Consider the following 26083-nt stretch of genomic DNA (forward strand, 5'->3'; position numbering starts at 1 on the left):
TTCATCTGCTGGACAATAAAACTCAGACAGATTTACACTGAAGAATGAACTCAACCAGTGAGAGAGCCCCTAGCAACCACACACAACATCCTAGCAACACTGTAAATACTCTAAAAGCAGTCACAAACACATTAGCAACCAAATAGCAACATTCTTGCAACCATCCTAATACCCTAGCAACTGCACCACATTACATTTAAAAAAAAAAAAAACTGACATTTTCTTCAAGAAATGTACAAATCTAGTTCCTTTGCTCTTGCTGCGTGTTTTTATTTTTAGAACGACCTACTGCAATCAAACGGCTCTGTTGTGCAGGATGCATCATATAATTCAGTATATGTTCTTTGATCAGCCTTCATTCATATGAATGTGCTAAAGACACAACGAGGGATCCGTTTATCGGCGAGTGCAATCGACTATCATTGTTTTCTTCTGAAACAGGCCATGCATCCCACTGGGATGTATTTTAGGGTTACATGCATTCAGGAGTTTCGAAGCGACGCAGTATGCAGTGCTGTCAGGAGAGAATGGTTTCTCCCATCACCTGTGCTTCAAGTGGTTTGTCCCACTATTCAGCCAGCCTACCCTGAATGAGTCATCCTGCTCTTCCCTGATTGGCCGGTTGGGATCCATCCCGAGGGATTGCCATGCAGAAAGCTGCCGAGGCCTGACTTCATTCACAGAAACATCGGTATGCCCTTCTGCCTTTCCATTCACAGCAAGCCCAAATCATTTGTGTGTGCACGGCTCCCCAGCATCCTCACATCCTCTCCTCAGCATCTCTTCCACATCTCTGTGACCTCACAGAACAAGGAGCTCTTATAACGCTTTCTTAGCTTTTGTCTTAGTGGAGAAGACAAACCCTTGCTCGCTCTCTCTCTCTCTCTCTCTCCTTGTTTCTCTCTCTGTCTTTTCCTCTTTTTTCAGTTTGCAGGCAAGAAAGCGAGACGCTGGGAAGGACTGCAGTGCGTTAGCCGCAGCGCTACAAGAAGCTTGTGAATGACTGCTGCTTCCCTGTCACGAGCGCTTCTGGACATTTTACATGAATGGCTCTTCTTTTCCTGCCTTAATATCGTGGGCTTCATCCCGTTGGCTCTTTTTTATTAGGGCTGGGAGATCTGACATCACTGTTTACGGTCGTATCCCTGCTGAATACGGATGGCATTTAAGTGAGATTGAATCGTTGAATGTTGTGTTTAATTATACAGCAAAGCTCATTGAGGAGTAAAGCCTAGCTTGTTTTGTCCTCTCTAGGGGGAGATATATTCGAGTGCTCGTGTGGATGGATTTATGCCGATTTCGTAGTACGTAAGGAAGAACGTATGTGACGAACAAAGATTTAAATTTGAACACATTTTTTAAACAATGGCGATGCATTAGCGAGGTAGAACCAACCAGACTGATGCTTGGGAAAAGGAGAACGCTTTCAAATATTTAACATCAGTTTGGTAGATTATTATTTTACAATCAATGGCAGCTCATGCAACACACCTTTTGAGTAGAGCACCTTGCTTCTGAAATAAAACTGTGATTGCATGTGTGGAAATTTAGAGGGCTCCAAGTTTCATTGTATATGTGATCCACAAACACGCACTGTACTCAGTCGTGTTTTCTGCATTATGTCAGTGGATTATGCTGCTGACTGATTTTGATTCTAGTTCATTCTGACTGAGCTCGGATTTCATTACAGTGATCTGTTTATTGCATCTTTTCCATTCTGTTTATCCGTTTCAACACGGATCGAATCAAAGCAAGAGGCGTTCCTACAAACAGGGCGAATTTGAAGAATTGATTGGTTCTACTGAGCTGTAAGGTGGGAGTTTTTTTTTTTTTTTTTTGTTAGGGAAAGTGCTCTGCAGTGTTGAGTGAGTCTTTTGTTGAGAAGGGTCTCTCGTTCTCTCTCTCTTTCTCTCCGAGTGAGTCATGCATGTTCAGGGATCTGCCAGGATGCAGAGGGAGAGAGAGACATCCCATCAGTAGAGCTCTTTCTCTCTCTCTCTCTCTCTCTCTCTCTCTGTCATCTCTGGCCCTCTATCTCTGTAGAGGAGCGACCTCGCGCTGCTTTTCTCTCTGTCTCCATGGATTCTGCGTCTTCTGGTTTATTTTTGGTCCCCAAGCTGCTGCTGCCGCTGCCGCAAGGCGTCGGATTTTCCTGACGGTCCCCTCGCTTGCTTTCTTCGAACCCTTGAGGGACGCTTTCTCGGCTCCAGCATGTTGAAGAAGTGGACAGTCAGCTGGGAGTTGGATGTGTCCGTTCGCGTGTAGGCTGGCACACCGAGGGGAATGCTTCACCGTGCTAAATACAACCGATTCCGGAATGAGTCAGTGACGTCCGTCGATGAGCTTCTGCACGGTCTCTCCATGAACGCCAAGGTCTCGGCCGTCCCGCCGTCGCCGCCCGTGGGCGACCCTCCGTACGCCCCACCAGCCGACGTGTTGCCGCCTGACCCTGTGGAAGAGACTGGCACCTTGTGCACCCTCATTAACAAAGTCTCCAACCTCAAATTCGCCAACTCTTCTGGACTCCTAGGCATCAAGGGCCTGCCGTCCGCCGTCAAGGACCTGGCCGTGTCTAAACTCCAGGGAGGAGCGACAGGAGGCGGATCCGGCAGCCCAGGATCATCCACCCTCCCGGCGGCCTCTGGAGCGCCTCACGCCCCACTGGAGCCCGGATCCACAAACTCTGGGAAGAAGGGAAGGATGGAAGAGTCTCAGCCCGGCGGAGAGAGCTGGGGCCTGGGAGCATCGGGTGCCGTGGCTTGCGGTGGTCTAGTGAATAAGCCGTCTCATGGATGGCTGCACTCAGCCGAAAAGATTTCCGGACCTGGAGTGACGTACGTCGTTAAGGTAAGATCCAAATTCTTTCTGTGTCCTGCATTTCTCTTGTTGTTTTCCTTCCGTGTGCTGGGACGGAGGGATTATGTGTACATTACAGATCGCCAGTGACTCGAAACAGCACCATTAGATTCACAACTGACCATAAAAGCACAGACTGTTCTGTCACATACTGCACCATGTTCATCTTACATGCATGTAAATCTGATTTTGTAATACCGTTAACAAATAGTTTGGAATGAAATCATACGGTATAGATTAAATGATCATGTTTGTGTTTGAATAAATGAGTGAATTTAAATTTAGTTTAGTTGTTTTCTTTGATGGAACTTCAAAGGATGATTATGCATAACCAGTGTTTGATATTTTATAACATTTGAGCAAAACCGTAAAACTAATATCATAAACACCTGTGACTGAACCAGGGTTGTTATAGTACTAAAACTAAAACATTTTTTGGTTTCATTACTTGAAATCAAATAAAATCAACATAAAATAATAATAACATAAAAAAAAAACATAAATGTATTTTTTATTTATTTAGTTGCCAAGGCACCTCAGTTTCCTTTAGTGTAACTTCTTATGCTACAATATTTAAAAATAAAATAAAATAAAACTATTTTTAATTATATGATAACTAATATCAATTATATAATAAAAAATAAATCTATATAGATCTATTTATAAAAAATATATAGAAAAATGGCAAAAACACACAGCTATTTTTTAAATGAAAAAAGAAAAAAAGAAAAACTTTAAAATTTTAAATATGAATAGTATCTCAATAATACAAAATGTAAATATAAGTTAAAATGAATGTGGATAGTTTGCAAGCGTGACTTTTCATATTCCTCTTCGTTATTAAAGTCAAATTATATTTATGTACACCGCTTTATACCAAGCAGCTTCATATTAATTAACCGGAAAATATTGTGTTTATTTTTTAAAACTGTAAAACGGATGTAAAGGAGTTCTACAGTAAATAAAATGAATCATTCGTGTCCAATCATAGCTTTATTTAATTCACTTTATACAGTAAAGCATGTTTTTACGTTCCAGAGACTCTTCTCTATGTGCATCGTTATTGTGATTATATTCTCAGCTTCCCTTAAATATCAAAGGCAAAGGCCGCTTATTTTTTACATCTACAGATTTGATCAATTCAAATTAACAGCAAGTTTATCACATCAAAAGGGAAGTGCATGCAAATCGCGTAACCACAGCGACCGGTCACCAGTCCGGGGGGATGTTTTTCCGGCTACGGTTCTGTTACTGTATCGTCTCCGAGGATCATGACGTGTGCAGGACAGAGCAGTTATTCTTGTCCACATCTATATGCAAAGACAAGCATGATAACCGATCTTTGACTGTTGAAGTTTTGATTTGTGCAAATATGTGCACGTACGCCATGTTTTACATGCGTGCATGCATTCTGTGCATTCGAAATATGAATGCACATGCTTGTATTTGTCTATAATTATATATGACATAAATATAAACATGTGCATAAATAGGTGCTACATGCATGTTAATCATAAACATAAACACACACATATATAATATATCATTCATTCATTCATTTGCTGGTCATAGCATTGTGTAAATGCTTGAGAACTCTGTGTTGCATGTGCATTTCTCTTCTATACATGCAACATCATCGTCTCCTTTTAGGGTTGTTTTGCAAACATTTAAAATATTTGTGCTTCGGTAAGTGCATTTTAATGCCGTTGTACAAACATATTTGTGTAATAGACAATGCATGTTGAACACTGACCTCAGATTTTACAGGATCGTGTATTTTAAGCGTATTGTCTAGTGTGTTTGCGATCAAATAGGCATGTTCGCAGCCCCATTGAGCTAAAGGTGACTTGGATTCGTGCAGCATGAATCATACATTATTCCCTTCTAGCTTTTTTTTTTAGTTCTGAATTGGTGTTGAGGCAAAACACGAACCGCCAACACGACTCAATTATATTGTGCAAACCGGCGTGCAATGGAAGTGGACTAATTTGATGTGTTTTATTATGAGTGACAAAGGTCTCTCTAAGCATTCAACCTACAGAGAGTGACACAGGCAAAGTAAAGGACAGTATTTCTAGCTCCTTGTTCGAGTTTGATGTGTTTTAGTAAGAGTAAGTTGGCAAAAGTTAGCGGCGTCTGTACCAAACCCCTCTTTGCTGGACTGAATGTGTGTTATTCTTTACAGTTCACTTATTTAGTGACCCTGTGCATGAACACACACACACACACACACACACACACACACACACAGACTATGCTCCATTTGACTAAAAGGACAGCTGCTGACATTGACTGGATGGGAGCTTCTCAAACAAACGTGACTAGCATTCAGACAGACTACAGGCTTTTTTTTTCTTCTGTTAAAATTAATAAGACACTTATTGTGAATATACATTGCATATTCCAAAAGCCCCCTGTTGGCATTTTTCTGAGAATGCAACATGTACTTATACATTTCAAAACACAGAATACAAGTTTGCATAACATATGCATTTATTAAATATATTTTTTAGAGTAGGTTTTTGGGCCTTTTGGGCATTTTTTATTGTTCTCATCATTTTACTATCTTTGATTATCATCAAGTTACTAAATGTAGTACCTTATTTCCTACAAAACAAGAAAAAGTAGGTTACTGAAAACCTGTAGATTAAAAAATATATAATATTACAAAATATATATTGAATGTTAAATATATATTCAATTATTTAATTTTCAGTGATTTATTTAAAATTATTTATTTTTCTGGTCATTTTACTGTCTTTGATTATCTTGACATTGTACTGTCAGTTGCTGAAAATCAATAGGTGTAAAAATAAATGCAAAATAGATATTTAATGTTACAAAATATAAATGATTTACTTCTCTAATTTATTTATTTATTTATTATGATAATTTTACTGTCTTTTATTATCTTGTCATTTTACTGTCAGTTGCTAAATATCTATATATGTAAAAAAATGCAAAATAGATATTTAATGTTACAAAATATAAATGATTTACCTCTCTTATTTATTTATTTATTATTATGATAATTTTACTGTCTTTTATTATCTTGACATTTTACTGTCAGTTGCTAAATATCTATAGATGTAATTTTTTTTTACAAAAATAGATATTTAATTTTATAAATTATAAATTGATTACTTCTCTAATTTATTTATTTATTTAGTATTATGATAATTTTACTGTCTTGACATTTTACTATATGTAGTAACCACTTTCTTGAAGTGACAAAAAAGTTAAAAGTTGCTAAAATCCATAAGTTTTTAAAAAATATATTCCAAAATATATATTTAATGTTAAATTATATATAAATTATTTACTTTTCGGTCATTTATTTATCGTTTATCTTGATATTTTACTATATGTTACTAAAAATATATAGGTGTTGGAAGATATTGCAAGAAATATATTTAATGTTAAAACATTAAATTAATTTTCAGTTTGACATTTTACTAAATGTAGCTTGCAGTGACAAAAAAAACATGAAAAGGTATGTAGCTGAAAACCTGTATGTCATTATATACGTATAATAATATATATGACCCTGAACAACAAAATCAGTGTCAATCTTTCGAAATTGAGATTTATAAATCATCTGAAAGGTGAATAATGAAGCTTTCATTGATGTATGGTTTATTTTATCTTTAAAGTTGTTCAAATTAAGTTCTTAGCAATGCATATTACTAATCAAAAATTATATTTATGGTAGCAAATTTACAATATATCCTGAGGGAACATGATCTAACATGATTTTGGCATAAAAGAAAAATTTATAATTTTGACCCATACAATGTTTTTTTGACTAATGCTAAAAATACACCCCAGAGACTCGAGACTGCTTTTGTGCTCCAGGGTCACTTATGTATACATAAATATTATTATAAAACTTTGTGTTGTCTAACACTATCATTCAAGAAGCTCAAATTCCCAATCATTGTATTAAGCCAAATACTATTGGCCCGAACATCAGTGACTCATCGTCCGCTTCCGGCCTCGATTCCTCTCGAACACCAGAGTTAATCCAGGCAATAAAAACAAGGCAGTAAGGAGATAATTTTCCATGAACCACTCGAGTAAACTTAACTAATCAGCGTTTACGGTGTTCTTGGAAGAAGGTGACGTGACTGGAGCGGACGCTGGAGTTAGTGGGTTCTCAGGTGGCTTACTGCTGGTGAATCATTCATTTAGTCAAGGAAAGTTGTAGAGAGACTCTGAGTGAGTGAGTCATACAGCATTGAGAGATCAGCGAGGTGAGAGGCTAAATAAAGCAGAGCTGTGCTGATGGATGATGTCATCGCCTGGAGAGGAAGTGACACGGCTCTCCACGGACGCCTCCTGCAGAGCTGGCTGTTTTTATATGATTATTGGATCTTATTTACGTGCATTTTAGTTCGTGCTTTTGTGATGTGTGACCCTGGAGCACAAAACCAGTCTTAAGGGTCATTTTTTTTAAAATAGAGATTTATACATCATCTCATTATCTATACAAAGCTGAAGATACAGCTGTTTGAAAATCTGGAATCTGAGGGTGCAAAAAAAAAAAAAAAAGATTTAATTCTAAGCAATGCATATTACTAATCTAAAATTAAGTTTTGATATACTGTACTTAGGAAATTTACAATTAAATCTGTACTTAATATACTAAAGATTTTTGGCATAAAAGAAAATATCTATAATTTTGACCCATACAATGTGTTTTTGACTATTGCTTCAAATATATCCCAGCGACTTAAGACTGCTTTTGTGCTCCAGGGTCACAAATCCTGTAAGTTGTACTTTTGAGTCATTTTAAATGAATTTTTACTCTTAAATTTAATTGATTTTTATTTAGGAAATTCTTATATAGTTCATGTAGGTTTAGGGTTTTCAGTTTAAGATTAAAAAATATGAGGTGAATCCTTTAAGATGGAGCATGATTTTTTTTTTTTAAATGCCTTCTATCAGTTTTTATTTTTATTTTGGTTTATATGTTATGTATTACTTTATTTATTTATTATATAGTTATTGCAGGGTTAGCATTTTGAGTTTTATTTGATTAAAGAATATAAGATTAATCATTAAACCATTAAAAGAGTGTTTTTTTTTTAATAGTCAGTTTTTTGTTGTTGTTGGTAATCATTATTTTTTATTTTATTTTATTTTATTTTATTTTATTTTTTCTTCGGTTCATTTAAGGTCAAGGGTTTGTGCCTTTTTATAGATTTAATATTATGAGATTGATCCTAAAAACTTTAATGTGTCATTTTATTCAGTGTCCTCTTTTGTGGTTTATTTTAAATATTTTTATTTTATTGATTTTAATTAATACTTTAGTACATGAGAGTATTTTTATTTTATTTTTTTGCTTTGATTTTGTAGTTAATCATTTTTGTTATTTTATGCATCATGAATAATTGTAATTAATATGTTGTTATGTAGTTTATGTAGGGTAAGGGTTTTGATCTTTTAAAGCTATATCTCATAATTTTTTTTTTTGCTTTTGCAGAAAAATCTTTTTTTTTATTTTTAGCATAAATGACAGACTTATGCTGAGATGAAGTACAAGACTATCAACATATATCAAAAAACTAAATAAGTTTAATTTTGATATCATGTTGGCTTTAATGTAATCAGTTGAAGTTGGTTTGAATATTGAAAATGTTTTTTCACCCACACACGGGATAATAATATCTAGTGTTGAAGAAAAGATGATTATAAGCTGCTCTAATCCTATTTCTGTCTTCTTTTTCAGTATTTGGGCTGTCTTGAAGTCCTCCGGTCCATGAGATCCCTGGACTTCACCACACGATCACAAATCACACGGTACTCTCTGTCTTTCTACAAGTTTTATATATATAACAGTCACAAACGCTTCTTGTTATGTTGTGCAAGGAATTGTGGGTAATATTAGCTGAAATAGCATGCACAAATGCACAGGTTAATTTGGTAATATTTTAATGTTTTATAGATTGCAAATATTTAGTTGTATGTGGATTTGGATTCAGATGTATGCATTCCATCTAATGCAAAAAGAATAAATAAAATAAAAAAATGATTTATAAAATTTCCACTGTTAGTTAAATAAATAATATTTTATCTACATTTAAAATTATTGATCATTTAATTAGATTTATCTAAATGTAAAATTATTTAACCAATTGTGTTTTCAAGCACAATTATTATTATATATTTTTTAATTTGTTGGCAGTATTAAAAATTTTTTTAATGTAAAGAATTAGTGACAAGTATTATTGCTAAATATATTTTATATTTAAAAAAAAACTATAAAATTGAGATAAAATGACTGTTCTTCCAACTCTGACTGCATATATAGATTAATATTATTAATAATCACAAAAGAAAAAACATAATGATCTTCCCTAATTTTCCTATGTTTTAAAATGTTATTAAATGTAACATTTAGTTAATTTATTCATTTTATAAATAAAATAATTAAAACTAAAAACTTTTACAAAAAGAGAATAAATCATTGTGTATATATATTTATTTAAAAATAATATATAAAAAAATTGATAATTCTATTTATATTTATTTACATTTAATTAGCATTTATTTATTTAATAAAATAATTTAAAAGACATTGACAAAATGGGGACAGATCCTTGTATTTATATTAATTTATATTTAATTAAATTTTTATTTATTTATTAGCTTGTTTTTGTGAACTGTCCAAATGAACCGATTCACTAAAATGAATGAGGTTTTCCAGTCGTACATATAACAGAGAGGACAGATGTTATGTTTTCTCCATTATATATTTCTCTTATGTTTATATATTTATTAATAATTATGTTTTTCTGTTGTTTTGCTGCCAAATCACAGTTAATGGCTCTGTGTGGTCTTCATGGCACATTTATGTTTTATTCTTTATTTGAATCCGCAGTCAAACGCTCATTTATTGTTGCTAAAACGAGATGTGAATGTAAGGCATCCGTGTGCTGATGAGTCATTGTGTAACATCAGATGGGATCCCAGCGGACGCGGTTTGTTTAGTGTGGGCCGCTAGCGTTAGCAGCGCTGGAGATGATGTCATATCCTGTTTTCTGCCTGACTTCCTGCTGTTCCTAATCGCTCTCTTGAACTGTTCTTGAATGATGAACCATCAGCAGGTTTATCTATATTAACACTGACATTGTTTGATATATACTGTGCCTTTTGCAAAACATTAAATGCAATTAAAAGCAATGTTATTCTCCCAGAAATTATAATTTATAGGACCATAAATATTTATTGCATTGTAAAATTAGGTAATTTTTCATTACTGTTATTTTTTTTTTTCTAATTCTAAATATTATTACTGTTATATAAAAATGATTAGTATTTATACAGTATGATAGTATCGGTCGCATTGCATTTAATTTATGCTTAAATAAATAAATGTACTACAGTAATAATAATTTAACGACAATCAGCATTAATTAGAATTATATAAAAAAAATTACATGCTTAATTTCTATGAGAATAAAGTCAGTGCAAAATAGTATTTTTGGTATTAAAATATGCTTTGTTTTCTTTACACACACACACACACAAAATATATATTATTTATTTATTTATTTATGAAAAATATAATGATCTACACTAATTTTCCTCAAAAATAAATATTTTATTTTACAATTTATATTTGTATATTTTGTTTGTTTATATTATTTTTACTATCTACTTATGGCAGCCTTATTCTCTAGATATCATCATGAGTGTTAACTATTGAAATCACAATATTCTGCACTAATCTTTGTTCATTCTTTTATATTGTGTATGTTTATAGTATTAGCATATGTTATTGTTATTATAAATATTTTTTAATATCAACCTGTGGCAGCTCTGTTCTCTAGATATCATCATGAACAATAAAAAATGATAAGATTCTTATCTTTGGGTCAGATTGACAGGATGATTTGCCTTGTTTTTTCTTTGTTTTTGCCACTGTTTTCACACAGGTTGCTCTCTCTGTGCTTCAGAATTGCTCATGTCTTCATATTTGTGTAATTCCTCTCGGCAGGGAGGCGATCAGTCTGGTGTGTGAAGCCGTCCCTGGTGCCAAAGGAGCTCTGCGCAAGAGAAAGGTACATGTGCAGTCATCCTAGAGCAAATAATAAATACATCTGAACAGAGACGTGTTATATTGTAACACATTCAGCTTCAAAAGCACAATAGAAAGCTTTCTAAAGACAGACTGACATCATGGAAAGTCTGATTTTATGAGATGATTGTGTGCCTTTTTGTAAGTATTTGGACAAATTTGATAATGCTATCAGCCAGGGTTATTACTCTCAACTAAAACCAACTCAAAAAAATAAATAATAAGAATTAAATGATTTAATAAAAAAGTATATACTTTTAGTCGCTGAATAAAATAATTATTTAAAACATATTTAATCTTTATTATTATATTTATATTATATTATATTATATTTTCGATTATTAAGATTTCATTGTTGATGAAGCCACTGTTTAGTTATTTGTAAATAAATTAGTTAAATAATTTAAAATAATAATACAAAAAATATCAACACTGATAAGATAAATTAATAAAATATTAAATATTAATAAAATTTAATACTATTACTACAGTACTACAAATGGAATGTAGATATATATAAGACTAAATAAAATATTAAATATTCAAATGTAGAATTAAATAATTCTGAATATATTTAATCTTCATATGAAATACAATTATATACTTAATTTATTTTCGCTAGTTGACAAAGCAACATTTCTATAAATAAACATTTATATTAAATAAATATAAACTATATATATTGAAAACAAAAAACACAAATAAAATAAAATTAATAAAAAATGTAAAAAAAATTATGAAAATAACTGAAAAAAAAAAAAAAAAAAATATATATATATATATATATATATATATATATATATAGTTTTTTTTATTTTTTTTATTAAAGTATGAATAAAAAAGTATAAATGATACTAAAATAACATTGGTCTGATGTCATACATTTAACCATTTATAAATCCATTTCCCCCAGCGAATCAGCAGAAAATGTGAAGTCTAAACCTCAGAAGTTCTTTTCCATGAAAACTGAGCTTCTAAGACAACGTGAATGAGGAAAACTGAATTACATTCAATTTAATTAAAAAGCACCAGAGACAAGCATCGTAAGAGAGTTACAGACTATTGCACATGACAACAGGAAGTGGTCAGAGGTGGAGGCTATTGATACAGAAATATAAAGGGAGAAGTAAATAAGGTAAAAACAGAAAAGGGCTAAACGAGGATCATGATGAGGTTTGGAGGGAGATAAAGATGGTTAGAGATCAAATAAAGGCTGGAGAAAAGAGAAATGGCGTGCTGCAGTGTGTGTGTGTGTGTGTGTGTGTGTGTGTGTGTGTGTGTGTGTGTGTGTGTGTGTGTGTGTGTGTGTGTGGCATACTGTTAGCATGGTGACTCATTCTGTACTGAGCAGCAGTAATCAGCCCTCCTGCCTCCTGCTGTGTGTGTGTGTGTGTGTGTGTGTATGTGTGTGTCTGATGCACGTTTGTAGCCGTGGAAAGGGACGTGTCCGCTTTCAGATGAACGTATGTGTGTGTGGGGGTTTTAGGGAAGCTTTAAAGCGTGCCGTGCTGAATGTCCTGATTTAATGACGCGATGCTGGACACAGAAGGATGCATTGCATGCATGGTTTTTATTTTTTTAATCTTCTTCCATTTTATAATATGAATGTAGACTGACACAAGTGATTTGAATTTAATTTTAATTTTAGTGTGCATGGCAAAACACTGCATTTTAATTTGCAGCTAAATAATATAGATTTAAATAATTATAAAATAAAAATACATTAAAATAATACTACAAATGAAATGCCAGTATAACAAGAATAAATAAAATATTAATTAACAAAAATTATAATTATTTAGAACATGATTTTTGACCATTAAGATTCCACTGTGGATGAAGCTATTCAATACAGGACAAAAGTTGGCAAAATAAATTAAAATAGCAGTACTACAAATGAAATATCAATATAATACTATACAAAAAATATTAAATAAAATAATTGTTCAGAAAATATTGAATCTTTATTTGCGGAATATGATTTTGGACCAGTGAGATTTCACAAATCTCAATAAAGGACATAAAATAACAGTACTTCAACTGAACATAATATAAAAAGAATTAGTGAAATATAAAATTAAATGAATAATTAAAAAAAAAAATTTAATCTTAATTTGTGGAACATGATTTTTATATATTTTATGCAGGACAAAAATAGTATAATAAATTAAAATAACAGTACTACAAATTAATATAATACTATAATAAGAATTGGTTAAATATACAATAACATATTTAGATTTTATTTAATCTTAATTTGTGGGAAATTATTTTGGATTAGTGAAATTATTATACTTTTCAATACAGGACAAATAGTTTTCAAACAGGCAATCTTTATTACATGTAAGAAGTTAAGAAGCAATGAAGAAGGTCTTAAGATGTCTCTCTCTCTCTCTTTCAGCCTCCCTCCAAACTCCTCTCCAGTATTTTGGGCAAGAGTAACCTGCAGTTTGCTGGGATGAGCATCAATCTCAACATCTCCACCAGCAGCTTGAACCTGATGACACCGGACTCCAAACAGGTCCAGAAACACACACTTATCTCCTCTCTTTCCCTCTCTCGGAGCAGATGAGTGATGCTCCTTCCTGTTTCCTCAGATAATAGCCAATCATCACATGCAGTCCATATCCTTTGCCTCCGGTGGAGATCCGGTAAGACTTGACAACATCACACCCGTGACTCACTCCTCCGCTGACTCTCAGTCTCACCACACTTTATGGCAAATCTCAGAGAGCTCAGAGAAGAGTGTTTAAGGGCATTTCGAAGAACGACTTCAGTGTTCCTGGGAATAAAGGAGCCATACTAAATATATCTTATTTGTAATCTTTATTACGCCAAAAGCAGCGAAAGATCTATTCACTAAATAAGCTGTTTTATCTACTGTAAGACTCGTGTTCGTGAATTACTTTATGATTGGCTAGCTTCTGCGTTCATGTTGTTTATAAGGTTCTGAATATTGAACAGTGTAAATATGACTGTTCATATGCTAATGAGCTAACATCAAAATCATGTCAAATTAGTAATTTTTTCAGTAATTTATTCCAGTCCTCATACACTAAATCCAAATAATTATACATAATTTTACATATTAACCCCCCAAAAAAGGTTTAGGCTGAAGCCTTTGAGCAGTTTTTAATATGTTAATGTGGGTGGTAATATTAATGAGATCATCGTTCTGATGTCATAATCATGACGACGTCATGAATTGGTTGTTATTGGACTTTAAATATGTAAAAGTGGGTCGTCATATGTTAATCATTAATGTGATGTCATAATCATCTCATTTTTTCAAATAAATAATATTTGCTGGTTTTAATGAGTAAATATGGGCGGTCTTATGTTAATGAGATCATAAATGCGATGTCATAATCATCTCACTTTTACAAATTAGTAATATTTGCTGTTTGTAATGAGTAAATGTAGGTGGTCTTATGTTAATTAGATCATAAATGTGATGTCATAATCATCTAATTTTTACAAATTATAGTAATATTAGCTGTTTATAATGAGTAAATATGGGCAGTCATATGTTAATGAGCTCATGGATGTGATGTCATAATCATGACAGTTTCATGAATTAGTTTTGCAGTTTTTAATATGTAAATGTCATAATCGCGACATATTCACGATCCGTGTTTTTAATGTGTAAATGTGGGTGTTCATATGTTAATGAGATGTGATGTCATCGTCATCATCATACCAATCAACAAATGAGTCATTTTTTGTATTCCAGTTTCAATAAACAGAGGATGAATTGTGAATTTCAAAGTATGCATCAAACTCATTTCTAAAAAGCAAGAAACATTGTGTTTGCCGTTATATGACACCTTTAAAAAAAACAGGCTCATAAAAGCATGAAGAAGTGGAATTAGCTCAGTTTAGGTTTGAATCCTTTCCTGTGTCTTCTGTCTACAGGACACGACTGATTACGTCGCTTATGTGGCGAAAGATCCCGTTAACCGGAGAGGTATTATTCCCGTCTTTTCCTCTGCTGCATGCTCTGATGATCTGTGTGACATTGTTTGGATGTAAAAATACTCTTTCGTTTCCTACTATAAATAATCCTTTCTTGCACCATGTTACATCTTGAGAAGCCGACAGCTGAAACAAATCCATCATTAAGATGTTTTGATTTTAAACCATTGCTTCCAGTTAAAATTCAAGTTCATGATCTCCTGTTGTGCCTCACATCAAAATCCAGCCACATATTAGCTGTTTTGGGGCTTGATCTGTGCAGATTTCTCTCCTGATTCAGACCAGACTTCGTATTTTAGCCAAAACCAGCCGTTTAAAGTTAAAACATCTTAGTGATGTATTTGTTCCTTTTAAACGCACAGCTTTTGACTTCTGAAGACATAGACTGATGAACTGGAGTGGTGTGGAATATTGTGATGCTTGTGACTTCATTCTGACGGCACCCATTCACTGCAGAGAATTGTCATTTTTGGGTGAACTGTTCCTTTAAGAGAATCCTAACCATAACAGTTACATAACATGTTTTTGCTGGATGGTGCAGAACTGAGGATGTTCTTGTTGGTCAACCACAGTTTTAACTCTACGGCTCCTGAGGGCCAGTTTATTGTGTTTATCACGCCGGGCCGTCCTGTAACGGCACATTCACACACAAGCGTGATTGATCAGTGCACCACAGCTGCATTTAGCATCAGAAAATCAATTTCTGTGGCTGTTGTATCTCCATCTCTTTTCATTTCATGGATCTTTTAACTTCCTCTCGGTACAAACATGCGCTGTTCTTGCAAATGCATTTTTGATGTTGTCAGAGGAAAGATCTGGCAATGAACACCTTAGAGCAGAGTGAGTCAGCCAGTTCTCCATCTGCTGATATCTAATACTTGTGTCTTGTGTTTGTGCATGTGTGTTTGTGTACCTGCATGTTAATGTTTCGTGTATTTTAATGGATAAATCAGATAAAAACATGTTCATCACAGTTCACCCTAAAATTACAAGAAAGAAATGTAATTAAGTTTTTATGTTTATATATACAGTCTTCATTTTCTTTATACAAAATAAAAAAAAATTATATATTTTTTTTAATTTAAGCACTTTATTAGACCTTTAGACAGTATTATTGTTATTATTATTATTATTACTATCAAGATTTCAGTTTTATAATGCAGGGTTTCCCAAATGTGGATTCGGAAAAGAACCGCCGGTGTTTTCTGAACTGATGAAAAGCTGATAATTAAATCAGAAAAATGTCAAATTAAAATACATTTTAATTTATTTTAATTTAAACAATTTTAAATAAATTAAATTAAAAACTTACTAAAAATGATTAAATGTTTTATTTGGTTTATCAGATGTGCATTTTTCACATCAGAGGACTGTGAAAAATGCAAGTATATTGTTAATTAAGTCAATAAGTTTAGTTATATATTTTAGGTCAAAGGTTTTTGGCTGACAAAAATGTTTGGAAATTCCTGCCATAATGTATAACTTCGAGTTGTATATATATTTAAAAAAAAAAATATTAATGTATGTGTGTGTGTGTGTATATATATATATATATATATATATATATATATATATATATATATATATAAAATTCTTATTATAGTGACTGATTAGATGCTCAGTACTTTTAATGTTGTTTTTTACAGTGTTTTTTACGGTAATATTTTTATTTATTTAAATGAGCATATATTAACAACAGTTAACAGGATTATTACTCAAATCCATAAAAAACTTTTTTTTAAATAAAACAAACTTTAACTGAAAATAAATTATTTATTTAATTTTAGCTGTCATTGCACTTGCATCTCGATTTACTAAAATAACACTTAAACTAAAACAGTAAATGAAAACTATATATTAAACCAATAAAACCTACAAATATATATATATAAACAAATTAAAAACATGAATAAAAATAAGTAAAATATATATTTTACTGCATTTTTTTTCCGTATTTTAATAATAAAATATATATTTTATATGTATAAATTAATAAATAAAAATTACCATAATGTACAAAATCTTAAAATTTTTTGCATTTTTTAAATATTTTTTCTAAATTTAGAGTGTTAAATGTGCTTAATTATCATGACAATAATCCTAATGGTCATAAAAGTTTTTTGATTTTGGGGTGAAGCGTGTGATGGACATGCTCTCGACAGGATTGGTGATATTGATCCTGACGTGTCCCGTGTTTTCTAGCCTGTCATATTCTGGAGTGCTCTGACGGTCTTGCTCAGGACGTGATCAGTACGATCGGTCAAGCCTTCGACCTGCGCTTTCAGCTCTATCTGCAGTGTCCGTCCAGCAAACCCTCGTCCATGCACGACAGGTCAGTCCTCCTCCAAACCTACAGGATTCTGACCCTGAGACCCGCTCTGCCTCTCACTGTGTCCTCTCTTCAGGGTTATGAGCACAGACGAGCCCCCGTGGACGGAGGAAGGAGAGGATTCGGCCGATCATCACTACTACAACAGCATTCCCGGAAAGATGCCGCCACCAGGAGGATTCATTGATGCTAGACTGACCAATCAGACGCAAGACAGCAGCCAGGTCTGCACTCATCTGCTATTTATAGTCACCTGACCACAGATCGATCATCACTCCAGCTCAGCTGCTTCTGCTGAGTTTCTGTCAATAGCTCTTCATTTATTGTGTTTTGGTAAATAATGAGAGTAAAGATGATGCTATTATTCTGAGGTTTTTATAAAACATTATTTACTTCTGTAGATCAGAGAAATCAGGTCACTAAAATGAATCAAGAGAACTTTAAATTGAGGGAACGGGAACTAAACAAATCTGATATTAATCGTAATTTTTGCATGCATTTTTTTTTTACGTTTTGTTTTTATTTTGAAAATAATAACGCAAAATATAGATTTATATATATATATATATATATATATATATATGCATTACTAAAAATACAGAACAATTTACATTTTCCCACTCAAATATATATTTAAACAAGAAAATTTTATAAAACTAAGTAAATAAATATTATATATTGCTACAATGTCAAAATAAATTTTTTCACTCCAACTTAAAAAAATTAAAATAATAATTAATATATTACAAAACATTACATTTTGTTATGATATTGAAAAAAACAACACAAAATACTGAACAGTTCCAATTTTCTCTCTCCAATTTGTAATAATTAAAATAATAAATATTATATTTTTTTTTATATATTTTTAGTATTTAGTATATTTGGTATTTAATATCGAAAACAAAATACAAAACAACTTTTTCACTCCAACATATGTAATAATTAAATTAAAATAATACATTTTATATTTATCTATTTGTAAATAAATAAATAACAACACAAAAAGAACAATCACAACACATCTAATAAACTGTTAAATAAATAAATAAATAAATACATTTTGTCATAATACTGAAAAGAGCGATACAAAATACTGAACTATTCCATCTTTCCTACTCCAACATATATAAATTAAACAGTAAAGAAATATTATTTAACCCACATTCCGCATGATCTACTTCTTAACAGCTTACTGTAAATGTTACATTAATAGTGTGATTTTAATCTGAGCTATAATAAACTGTGACTTCCTGTCGTGTGGCCTCTGTTTCCTGTGTTTTATTATTTTATTGTTGTCACACAGGCAGCTGGAGTCGACCAGACTTACTACCAGAGCCGCCCCATGTTCATCCAACAAGGTACAATCTCCTTTTATTCTCACTGTTTTGAGATCGAGTTAAAGGGACAGATCACTCAAATATCTTCCTGTTTCTGTCTGTGCCTTTCCTTTAGGCTCCTGTGACATATACAGCCTCCCTGAGGTCAAAGGTCAAGCCCCTAAACCAGGAGAAGTGGCCACGTATGTGAACACGCAGCACATCGACACACAGATGTTGGCCGCCCTCCAGGCAGAGTCAGAGACGGCGTCCGAGTCGGGCACGAACGGGACAGCTAAAGACAGCCCGAGGAAGGACCTCTTTGACATGAGTAAGAGTTTACAGTCAGATCATTCTTAACACTGCTGTAGGTAGAGGCGGATCTAGAAAAATATTGATGGGGTGGCGAGAAGGGGGCAGGAATTTTTTAGGGGTGGCAACATATGGCAGACGTATATATACTAAATTTAGTCACAGTTATCAGTTTGATTATAAATATATGTGTGCACACTACAAGGACACAGGCTATCATTTACTAACTTAGCAATTTCTTACAAAATTTCTTTGAGTTAGACCAAACTTTTATTTTGGTGGGTTGTAACCAGAGTTTCTGTGTTTTTTAATTAACTATTATTATTAGCTAATAGGAAGTATAGCATATCAAGTATGCTAATACTTGAAGAATAGCATACTCTACTGTGCAATAGTACTATATTTTTTGTTTGAATTTCTTCAAAGTTACACCAAAATTGTATTTTGACAGGTTGTCGTAAAGACATTGACGTTTCTGTCAGGCGAATCATTTGAGTCAGTTGGGGGATCGCAAACCATTTGAATCAGTTCGGGAGTTCAAAGCGGGTTCGCGAATCACTTGAGTCAGTTTGGGGATCGCAAATCTTTTGAATCTGTTCGGAAGTTCGTAGCGGGATCGCGAATCATTTGAGTCAGTTTGGGAGTTCGGAACGGGTTCGCGAATCATTTGAGTCAGTTTGGGGATCGCGAATCATTTGAATCAGTTCGGTAGTTCGTAGCGGGATCGCGAATCATTTGAGTCAGTTTGGGAGTTTGGAGCGGGTTCGCGAATCATTTGAGTCCGTTATGGGGATCGCGAATCATTTGAGTCAGTTTGGGAGTCGGAGCGGCTTCGCGGATCATTTGAGTCAGTTTGAGGATCGCAAATCATTTGAATCAGTTCGGGGGTTCGGAGCAGGAAAGATTCGCGCTCTAAATTTTCAAATTGGCAATAACGTTTAATTAGTAGATCCGCCCCTGGCTGTAGGATTATATAATGTACATGTTTTACAGGGCGATCAATAGATGGCACGTAAGAATGCAGTTCATGACACTAAAGTTCAGGCTTTTTAGACAATTTAAAGCATAGAAGATTAGATTGTCAAAATTATTTTACATCATTCTCTGTGGCTGTAGCAAACTGAGAGAAAATACCAAAAAAGCATAAAATGACACGAAGCCAGACACGTTGTGGCAAAGAACTAACAAATAAAAACAATCTCTTCCAAGACCGTGTCCAAACTGAACATTTGTGATTCTGTGTGTTAGCTCCGCCCATAATCAAACCTCATTCGTCCACAATCCAACCCCTCATTTGAATATTAAATATCTTCTGACTTCGTCAGCTCATTCTCCGCAGTTTTTCAGTAGAAAGATGATAAAAATTAGATAAAGTGAGTTATTTTATTAATTATTTCCTTTTTTTCCTTTTGTTTCAAAGCAACTTTATGGAAAATCATGATGCTAATGTTTATAATATCTCAATATCTTTACGCCTCACTGTGGCATTTGGTGGACAGAGATTATATATCTGGATAATGTTGGAGAAGAATTATACGGTATATCAAAACATGTTTTATAAAATAATGCTGGTTTAAGTTCTCTTAGAAAAGAATAATAAGAAAAATAAAAGTGCAGTTCAAAAAACCTACAATATAAATTGTTTAATAGTTTATTTATAGCATTTCAGCTTATTACTTATCATAAACATAGCAAAAACATTGGTGTTGAAACACCAACCTTATATGTAACCCTGGACCACAACATTTTTTTTTTATATAAATATTAAAATATTAAGTAAAGAACATCTTCCAAGAATATATTCTGTAAATTTCCTATTGTAAATATATCAAAACTTTATTTTTAATTAGTAATATCCATTGCTAAGATGGACAATTTTAAAGGAGATTTTCTCAATATTTCGATTTTTTTTGCACCTTCAGATTAGTTGTATCTCAGACAAATATTGTCCGATCCTAACAAACCGTACATCAATGTAAAGATGATTTATTGATTATGTATAAATCTCGATTTTGAAAAATGTACATTTTAAGTTTTGAAATATTTACGGTAGGAAGTTAACAAAATATCTTCACGGAACACGATCTTCACTTAATACCCTAATGATATTAAAGTAAAAACTATCATTTTGACCCACACAGTGTATTTTTGGCTATTGCTACAAATAAACCCAAGAGACTTCAGACTGCTTTTGTTCTCCAGGGACACAGATGAAGAACTGGGTGACATTTTAAGACTAAATAAAAATGTCAAATGTTTTCTCAGAGCCGTTTGAGGACGCCATCATGACCCGGACTCCAGCATCAGAGCTGCACAAAGCGGCGTCTGTGGATAACTCCAGTCCTCTTCTGATGCGCGCCGCCGCTCTGAGAGCTCAGGAGGAGCTGGAGGACCAGACGTGGTACCACGGAGAGATGAGCCGCCGACAGGCCGAGAAACTGCTGCTCCGCGACGGAGACTTCCTGGTGCGGAAGAGCAGCACCAACCCGGGCTCATACGTCCTGACGGGGATGCACAGCGGCCTGGCCAAACACCTGCTGCTGGTCGATCCGGAGGGAACGGTGAGACACACACACCACACTGTCTCTTACAAATACAAATCCTGCTCCGAGCATTAACACATATGTAAACCGTTTGCTTGTAAATTTCACAAGTAGTTACAAAGACACAGCACCTTGAAATAAGCATGCAATTTTTGCAAAATAAGTTTTTTTTACAGTATATTAAAGTAAATGTAGTGGTATTCAAACGTCTTCGAGTTCTGGAGAAAATGCTTCTGGTTTAAGTGAGAAGTTGAACCCGAGTTTGAGATCGTGCATGTTCTCCAGCATGATTTGAGCATCGGTGAAGAAAATCTCATCTCTGTCTGAACACAGGGTCACGTGATCAGTGCTTATGTTTGATTAGTCACAGAGATACGGAAATAGATTCACGTTCGTTTTATTTAAAACATTTTCAAATCCTAAAACTGTTTAGCTCCAGGTTGCCACAATGATTTTTTGATGTTTCTGAATGAAGTGTCTTCTGCTCACTGAGGCTGCATTTATTTGACCAAAAATACAGTAAAAGCTGTAATATTGTGAAATAATATTACAACTTAAAATAGCTGGTTTCTATGTGAATATATTGTCAAATGTAATTTATTTCTGTGATGCTCCGCTGTATTTTCAGCATCATTCCTCCAGTCTTCGGTGTCACATTATCTTCAGAAATCAGAATCATATGATGATTTACTGTACGAAGGGGTTCATTATCTTATCAATGATAAAATTATTATTATTTCCGCTACCTGACAATTTAATTTAAACTTAAACATAATACAAACTATATAGACATTTTAAAAAAAGCATAAAATTACTCAAATTAAAATGAAAACAGTGTGAAAAAATTTAATCTAATTGAGAATATTAACAAAAACTATAATAGTATATTGATACTAAAATAACACAGGTGCTCAAGAAATATTTCAGATTATTATCAATGTTGAAAACCGTGGGAACCGTGATATATTAAAATTTTCAGGATTCTTTGATGAATAGAACGTTCAAAATAACAGCATTTATTTGAAATCTTTTGTAACATTTGAAATGTCATAACTGTCACTTTTGATCCATTTTATGTGTCTTTGCTAAAACAAAATATAAATTTCTTAAAAAAATAAAAAATAAATTCTGGCCCCAAATTTTTTAAGTGCTGGTGTATATGTATTAAAAATAAATATCAATAAATAAATAAATAAATATATGTAATAAAAAGTAAAAATCATGTTCCATATAGATATTTAGTCAATTTCCTACTGTAAATATATAAAAATGTAATTTGTTATTAGTAACATGCATTGCCAAGAACGTATTTTGCCGATTATTTAAAAGGGATTTTCTCAATATTTTGATTTTTTTTGCACCTTGAGATTCCAGATTTTCAAATAGATCCTAAAAAAACAATACATCAATGAAGAGCTTATTGATGTATAAATCTCCATTTCAAGAAACTGACACTTATGACATTTCTGATTATTATCAACGTTGAAAACAGTTGTCTCGCACAATATTTTTGTGGAAACAGTGATACATTTTATTTTTCAGGATCCTTTGAAGAATAGAACGTTCAAAAGAGCAACATTTATTTGAAATCTTTTGTAACATTTGAAATGTCTCAACTGTCACTTTGTGTCAGTGTCAGTGTCTTTGCTAAAATCTTACTGACCCCAACTTTTTTCCATGGTGGTGTATATGTAATCAACTTTCAAATCAAATCTATGTCTCCTCAAGGTCCGGACGAAAGATCACATATTCGAGAGCATAAGCCACCTGATTGGCCATCATCGTGACAACAACCTGCCGATCGTTTCGGCGGGAAGCGAACTGTGTTTGAAGCAGCCGGTGGACAGAAAACAGTGACGACATCTGAAACACACACGCTCAGATGACTGAATCTCCGTCGGAGAACACGTGACGCTTGTCCAGCTGCTTGACTGTGCAGATTTCAGTCTGGATGATGCGAAAGCGCTCTCTCCGAAAGCTGATTTACTGAACTGAGTTATTTTATTGCGTTGGCTGAGAATCTCTATTTTTGAAGAAGACAGCGGTGGATTTCGGACAGCCGTTGGAAAGAGTTTAGACGAACTCGGGCCCCCGAGAGGGATGCGACGAAAACTAGATAAAGAGTATTTTAGAATAAAAAAAGTTTTAGTTTTGTCTATCAAGCACAAGCGGATTTTTCGTGTTCGTTGGTAAGAGCTAGAAGGAAAACTACGAAATGGACCTGTTTTAGGAGTTGGTCCTTCCCTGCAGCCTTCATTCATCATTTGGAGAAGATGAAGTGAATGTGTTTGCTTTAGCAGAAGTCACACATACTGCACGAACACACACACACACACACACACACACACACATGGCTTTAAAGTACCTTCATTTTTCTATGACGTTGAAACCTGTGGCATGACTTAAATTCTTAATTGTGCTTGTGGTCATTGTTGGTAGCATCCAGAGCCCAGGAGAGGTGCTTTTGTGTGCTCACAATGTAAAATATGTATGCTTTCCCAGTATTTCTTGAGTTTAGCTCCTTCTTTAAACGTGTCGGAGGTGTAGTCGCTCGGCTTTATACCTTGATGTTTCTCTTGGTTCTGACTTTAATGGTTTTTTCATGACTGTGGGCTTCACACACACACACACACACACACACACACACACACACACTGGTATTATGATTCTCCTGCTGATGATTACTTTAAATTAAACGGTTCTAAATGAATAGCACAATCAACGCTTTTCTGTTTTTGCACAGTCTAATTCCTGGACAAACTGAAATGTTACTGGATTTTTCACCCTTTTAGCCACACTTTAAAATATTCTATTTATTATTCTGTAAACATGCTTCTGTTGCATTCAGTTGTTTTCCTTTTTTAAATCCACATTTCAGATAAATCAAATTTGCAGCTGATGCTATTCATGTTTAGAAAATAGCACCAAGATGTGAATACACGCGGGTCAATGTCAAGAAAATGACCCCAAAATCAACAAAATAATTTATTTTTCATAAAAACAAGCTTAATAATCATGACAATAATTGTAAAAAATATTAGTAGTCGTACACAGGTTGAATTTTTTATGGTGAATATAATTTATGTTTTTGTTTTCTTATTAAATATGATTTATTTATTGTTGCATCTGATTACTGTTTCATAATAAAAAAATTCCTGAAACTGACCCCAAAATAAAAAAATCTTTTTTTTTTCTCATAGTCATAAAGAAATTTAAGCTTAATTGTCATGAAAATAATGAAAGAAAAAATTAATGTTCTTACAAACAGGTTTAATTTATTTTTTAATAGTGAATATTATTATTATTTATTATTATTTTATTTACCTTATAAAGTTATCATGCATTAATAAGGGTGAATCTCTTTTTTTTTTTTTTAAAGGCAGGAAATAAAATCCAAAATCAACAGAAAATTAAATTAAAAAAATTTAGAAAAATGCAGTTTCATATATGCTCAACTGTGGATCTCTTCTCTTTCTCTAAATTTTAATATGCTTATAATTGTTATCGTTTGCATTATTGCATCACTTTGAATATTGTCATTCTCACACAAACACAACACATGGTTTTTATATAGTGATTATTGTCATATTAAACCCTGAATATATTGATGTGGAGGTACAGGATAAATGAGAAAAATATATGTTTAGTTTTAAATAATTTTCATTTTACAGTTAAATGAATTCTATTTAATTAATTAAATACTAAATAATCTGATACTTCATATTTTCACTGAAATATTTACAGCACAAGATATAATCAGTATGTCAATGCATTTTACATGTGCATATACATAAAGTACATATTTTTGTTGATAAATATTATATTGCAATTATTAAAAACCAAACCTAAATTGCAGATCATGGTGAATCAACAGAAGGTTTGGAAAAGAAACACTAGTTCAGTTTGAGCTGCTCTAAATCTAATATTTTCACACTTTTCTAGTCACGCTTTTCTTTAACTAAAGCTAAACTGCCAAATCCAAGCATAATTTCACAGGAAAGATGTTCTATTATATTACATTATCATTAAACTGACTCCAACTAATCAGCGGTGGTTGAACTGTTCTTGTAATGCTGCAGCAAAACTATTCAAGATCTTATTATTCATTACTAAAATACAGTTTTGCTTTACATTCCCGAGTTGTGTTGAGGAAAACGTGCCTTTTATTTGTCCTATCGTGCTTTTCTCTTGAAAGTGCAGTAGTCCAAGCACCTTCCACTGATCACAGCGGTTCACAGGCCATGCAACAGGTGACAGAAAGCCCAAACTGTGCTTGTATGAATTATTCCTATTCTTTATGATTGGTGGCAATAAAAGAATCATGTGTATTACTCTTTGATTTCGCTGGTTATTCGGGTGAATCTGAACGGGTCAGGTCATATTTCAGCCCAAATTATTTTTGCATGAAGAAAAAGTATCCTACTTTCCTTTTTAAATTAATTCTATATACAAGTATATGATAGATTCTTAAATTAAGATGCATTTCCTTGAGAAGCATTTGATCATTGCACTTATTATTTTATTTTTTTCTAAACAATTTGTCAAATTTAAGGGAGGTTTTGCTTAAAAAAAAAAAAAAAAAAAAAAAAAAATTATATATATATATATATATATATATATATATATATATATATATATATATATATATATATATATATATATA

General features: G+C 33.0%; 1 protein-coding gene across 2 annotated transcripts; it reads left to right on the plus strand.

Moving 5' to 3' along the window:
* Positions 1 to 441: 441 nt before the first annotated feature.
* On the plus strand, positions 442 to 25751 carry LOC127942206 (SHC-transforming protein 3-like). 2 transcript variants are annotated; one of them, XM_052537875.1, is made up of 14 exons: positions 442 to 1169; positions 1255 to 1304; positions 1752 to 2847; positions 8591 to 8661; positions 10862 to 10925; positions 13344 to 13463; positions 13540 to 13593; positions 14858 to 14909; positions 17120 to 17249; positions 17323 to 17470; positions 18553 to 18607; positions 18702 to 18896; positions 21143 to 21438; positions 23149 to 25751. In XM_052537875.1, the coding sequence occupies exons 3-14, from the start codon at positions 2284 to 2286 to the stop codon at positions 23275 to 23277; spliced, it is 1878 nt and encodes a 625-aa protein (XP_052393835.1). In that variant the 5' UTR covers positions 442 to 1169; positions 1255 to 1304; positions 1752 to 2283; the 3' UTR covers positions 23278 to 25751. The 2 variants fall into 2 exon arrangements, with proteins under 2 accessions (XP_052393835.1, XP_052393833.1); XM_052537873.1 differs by having other exon boundaries at positions 442 to 691; positions 928 to 2847.
* The last annotated feature ends 332 nt before the right edge of the window (positions 25752 to 26083 follow it).

This window comes from Carassius gibelio, chromosome A21 (genome assembly GCF_023724105.1).
Source record: "Carassius gibelio isolate Cgi1373 ecotype wild population from Czech Republic chromosome A21, carGib1.2-hapl.c, whole genome shotgun sequence".
Classification (NCBI taxonomy): Eukaryota; Metazoa; Chordata; class Actinopteri; order Cypriniformes; family Cyprinidae; genus Carassius; species Carassius gibelio.

What these genes read in the sequence shown, in the direction of transcription:
- LOC127942206 (XM_052537875.1), top strand. Translation starts at nt 2,284, where the DNA reads ATGCTTCACCGTGCTAAATACAACCGATTCCGGAATGAGTCAGTGACG. An exon ending in GAGCTCTGCGCAAGAGAAAG is followed by an intron (nt 10,926 to 13,343) that starts GTACATGTGCAG and finishes TCTCTCTTTCAG; the next exon opens with CCTCCCTCCAAACTCCTCTC. An exon ending in TGGTCGATCCGGAGGGAACG is followed by an intron (nt 21,439 to 23,148) that starts GTGAGACACACA and finishes TGTCTCCTCAAG; the next exon opens with GTCCGGACGAAAGATCACAT.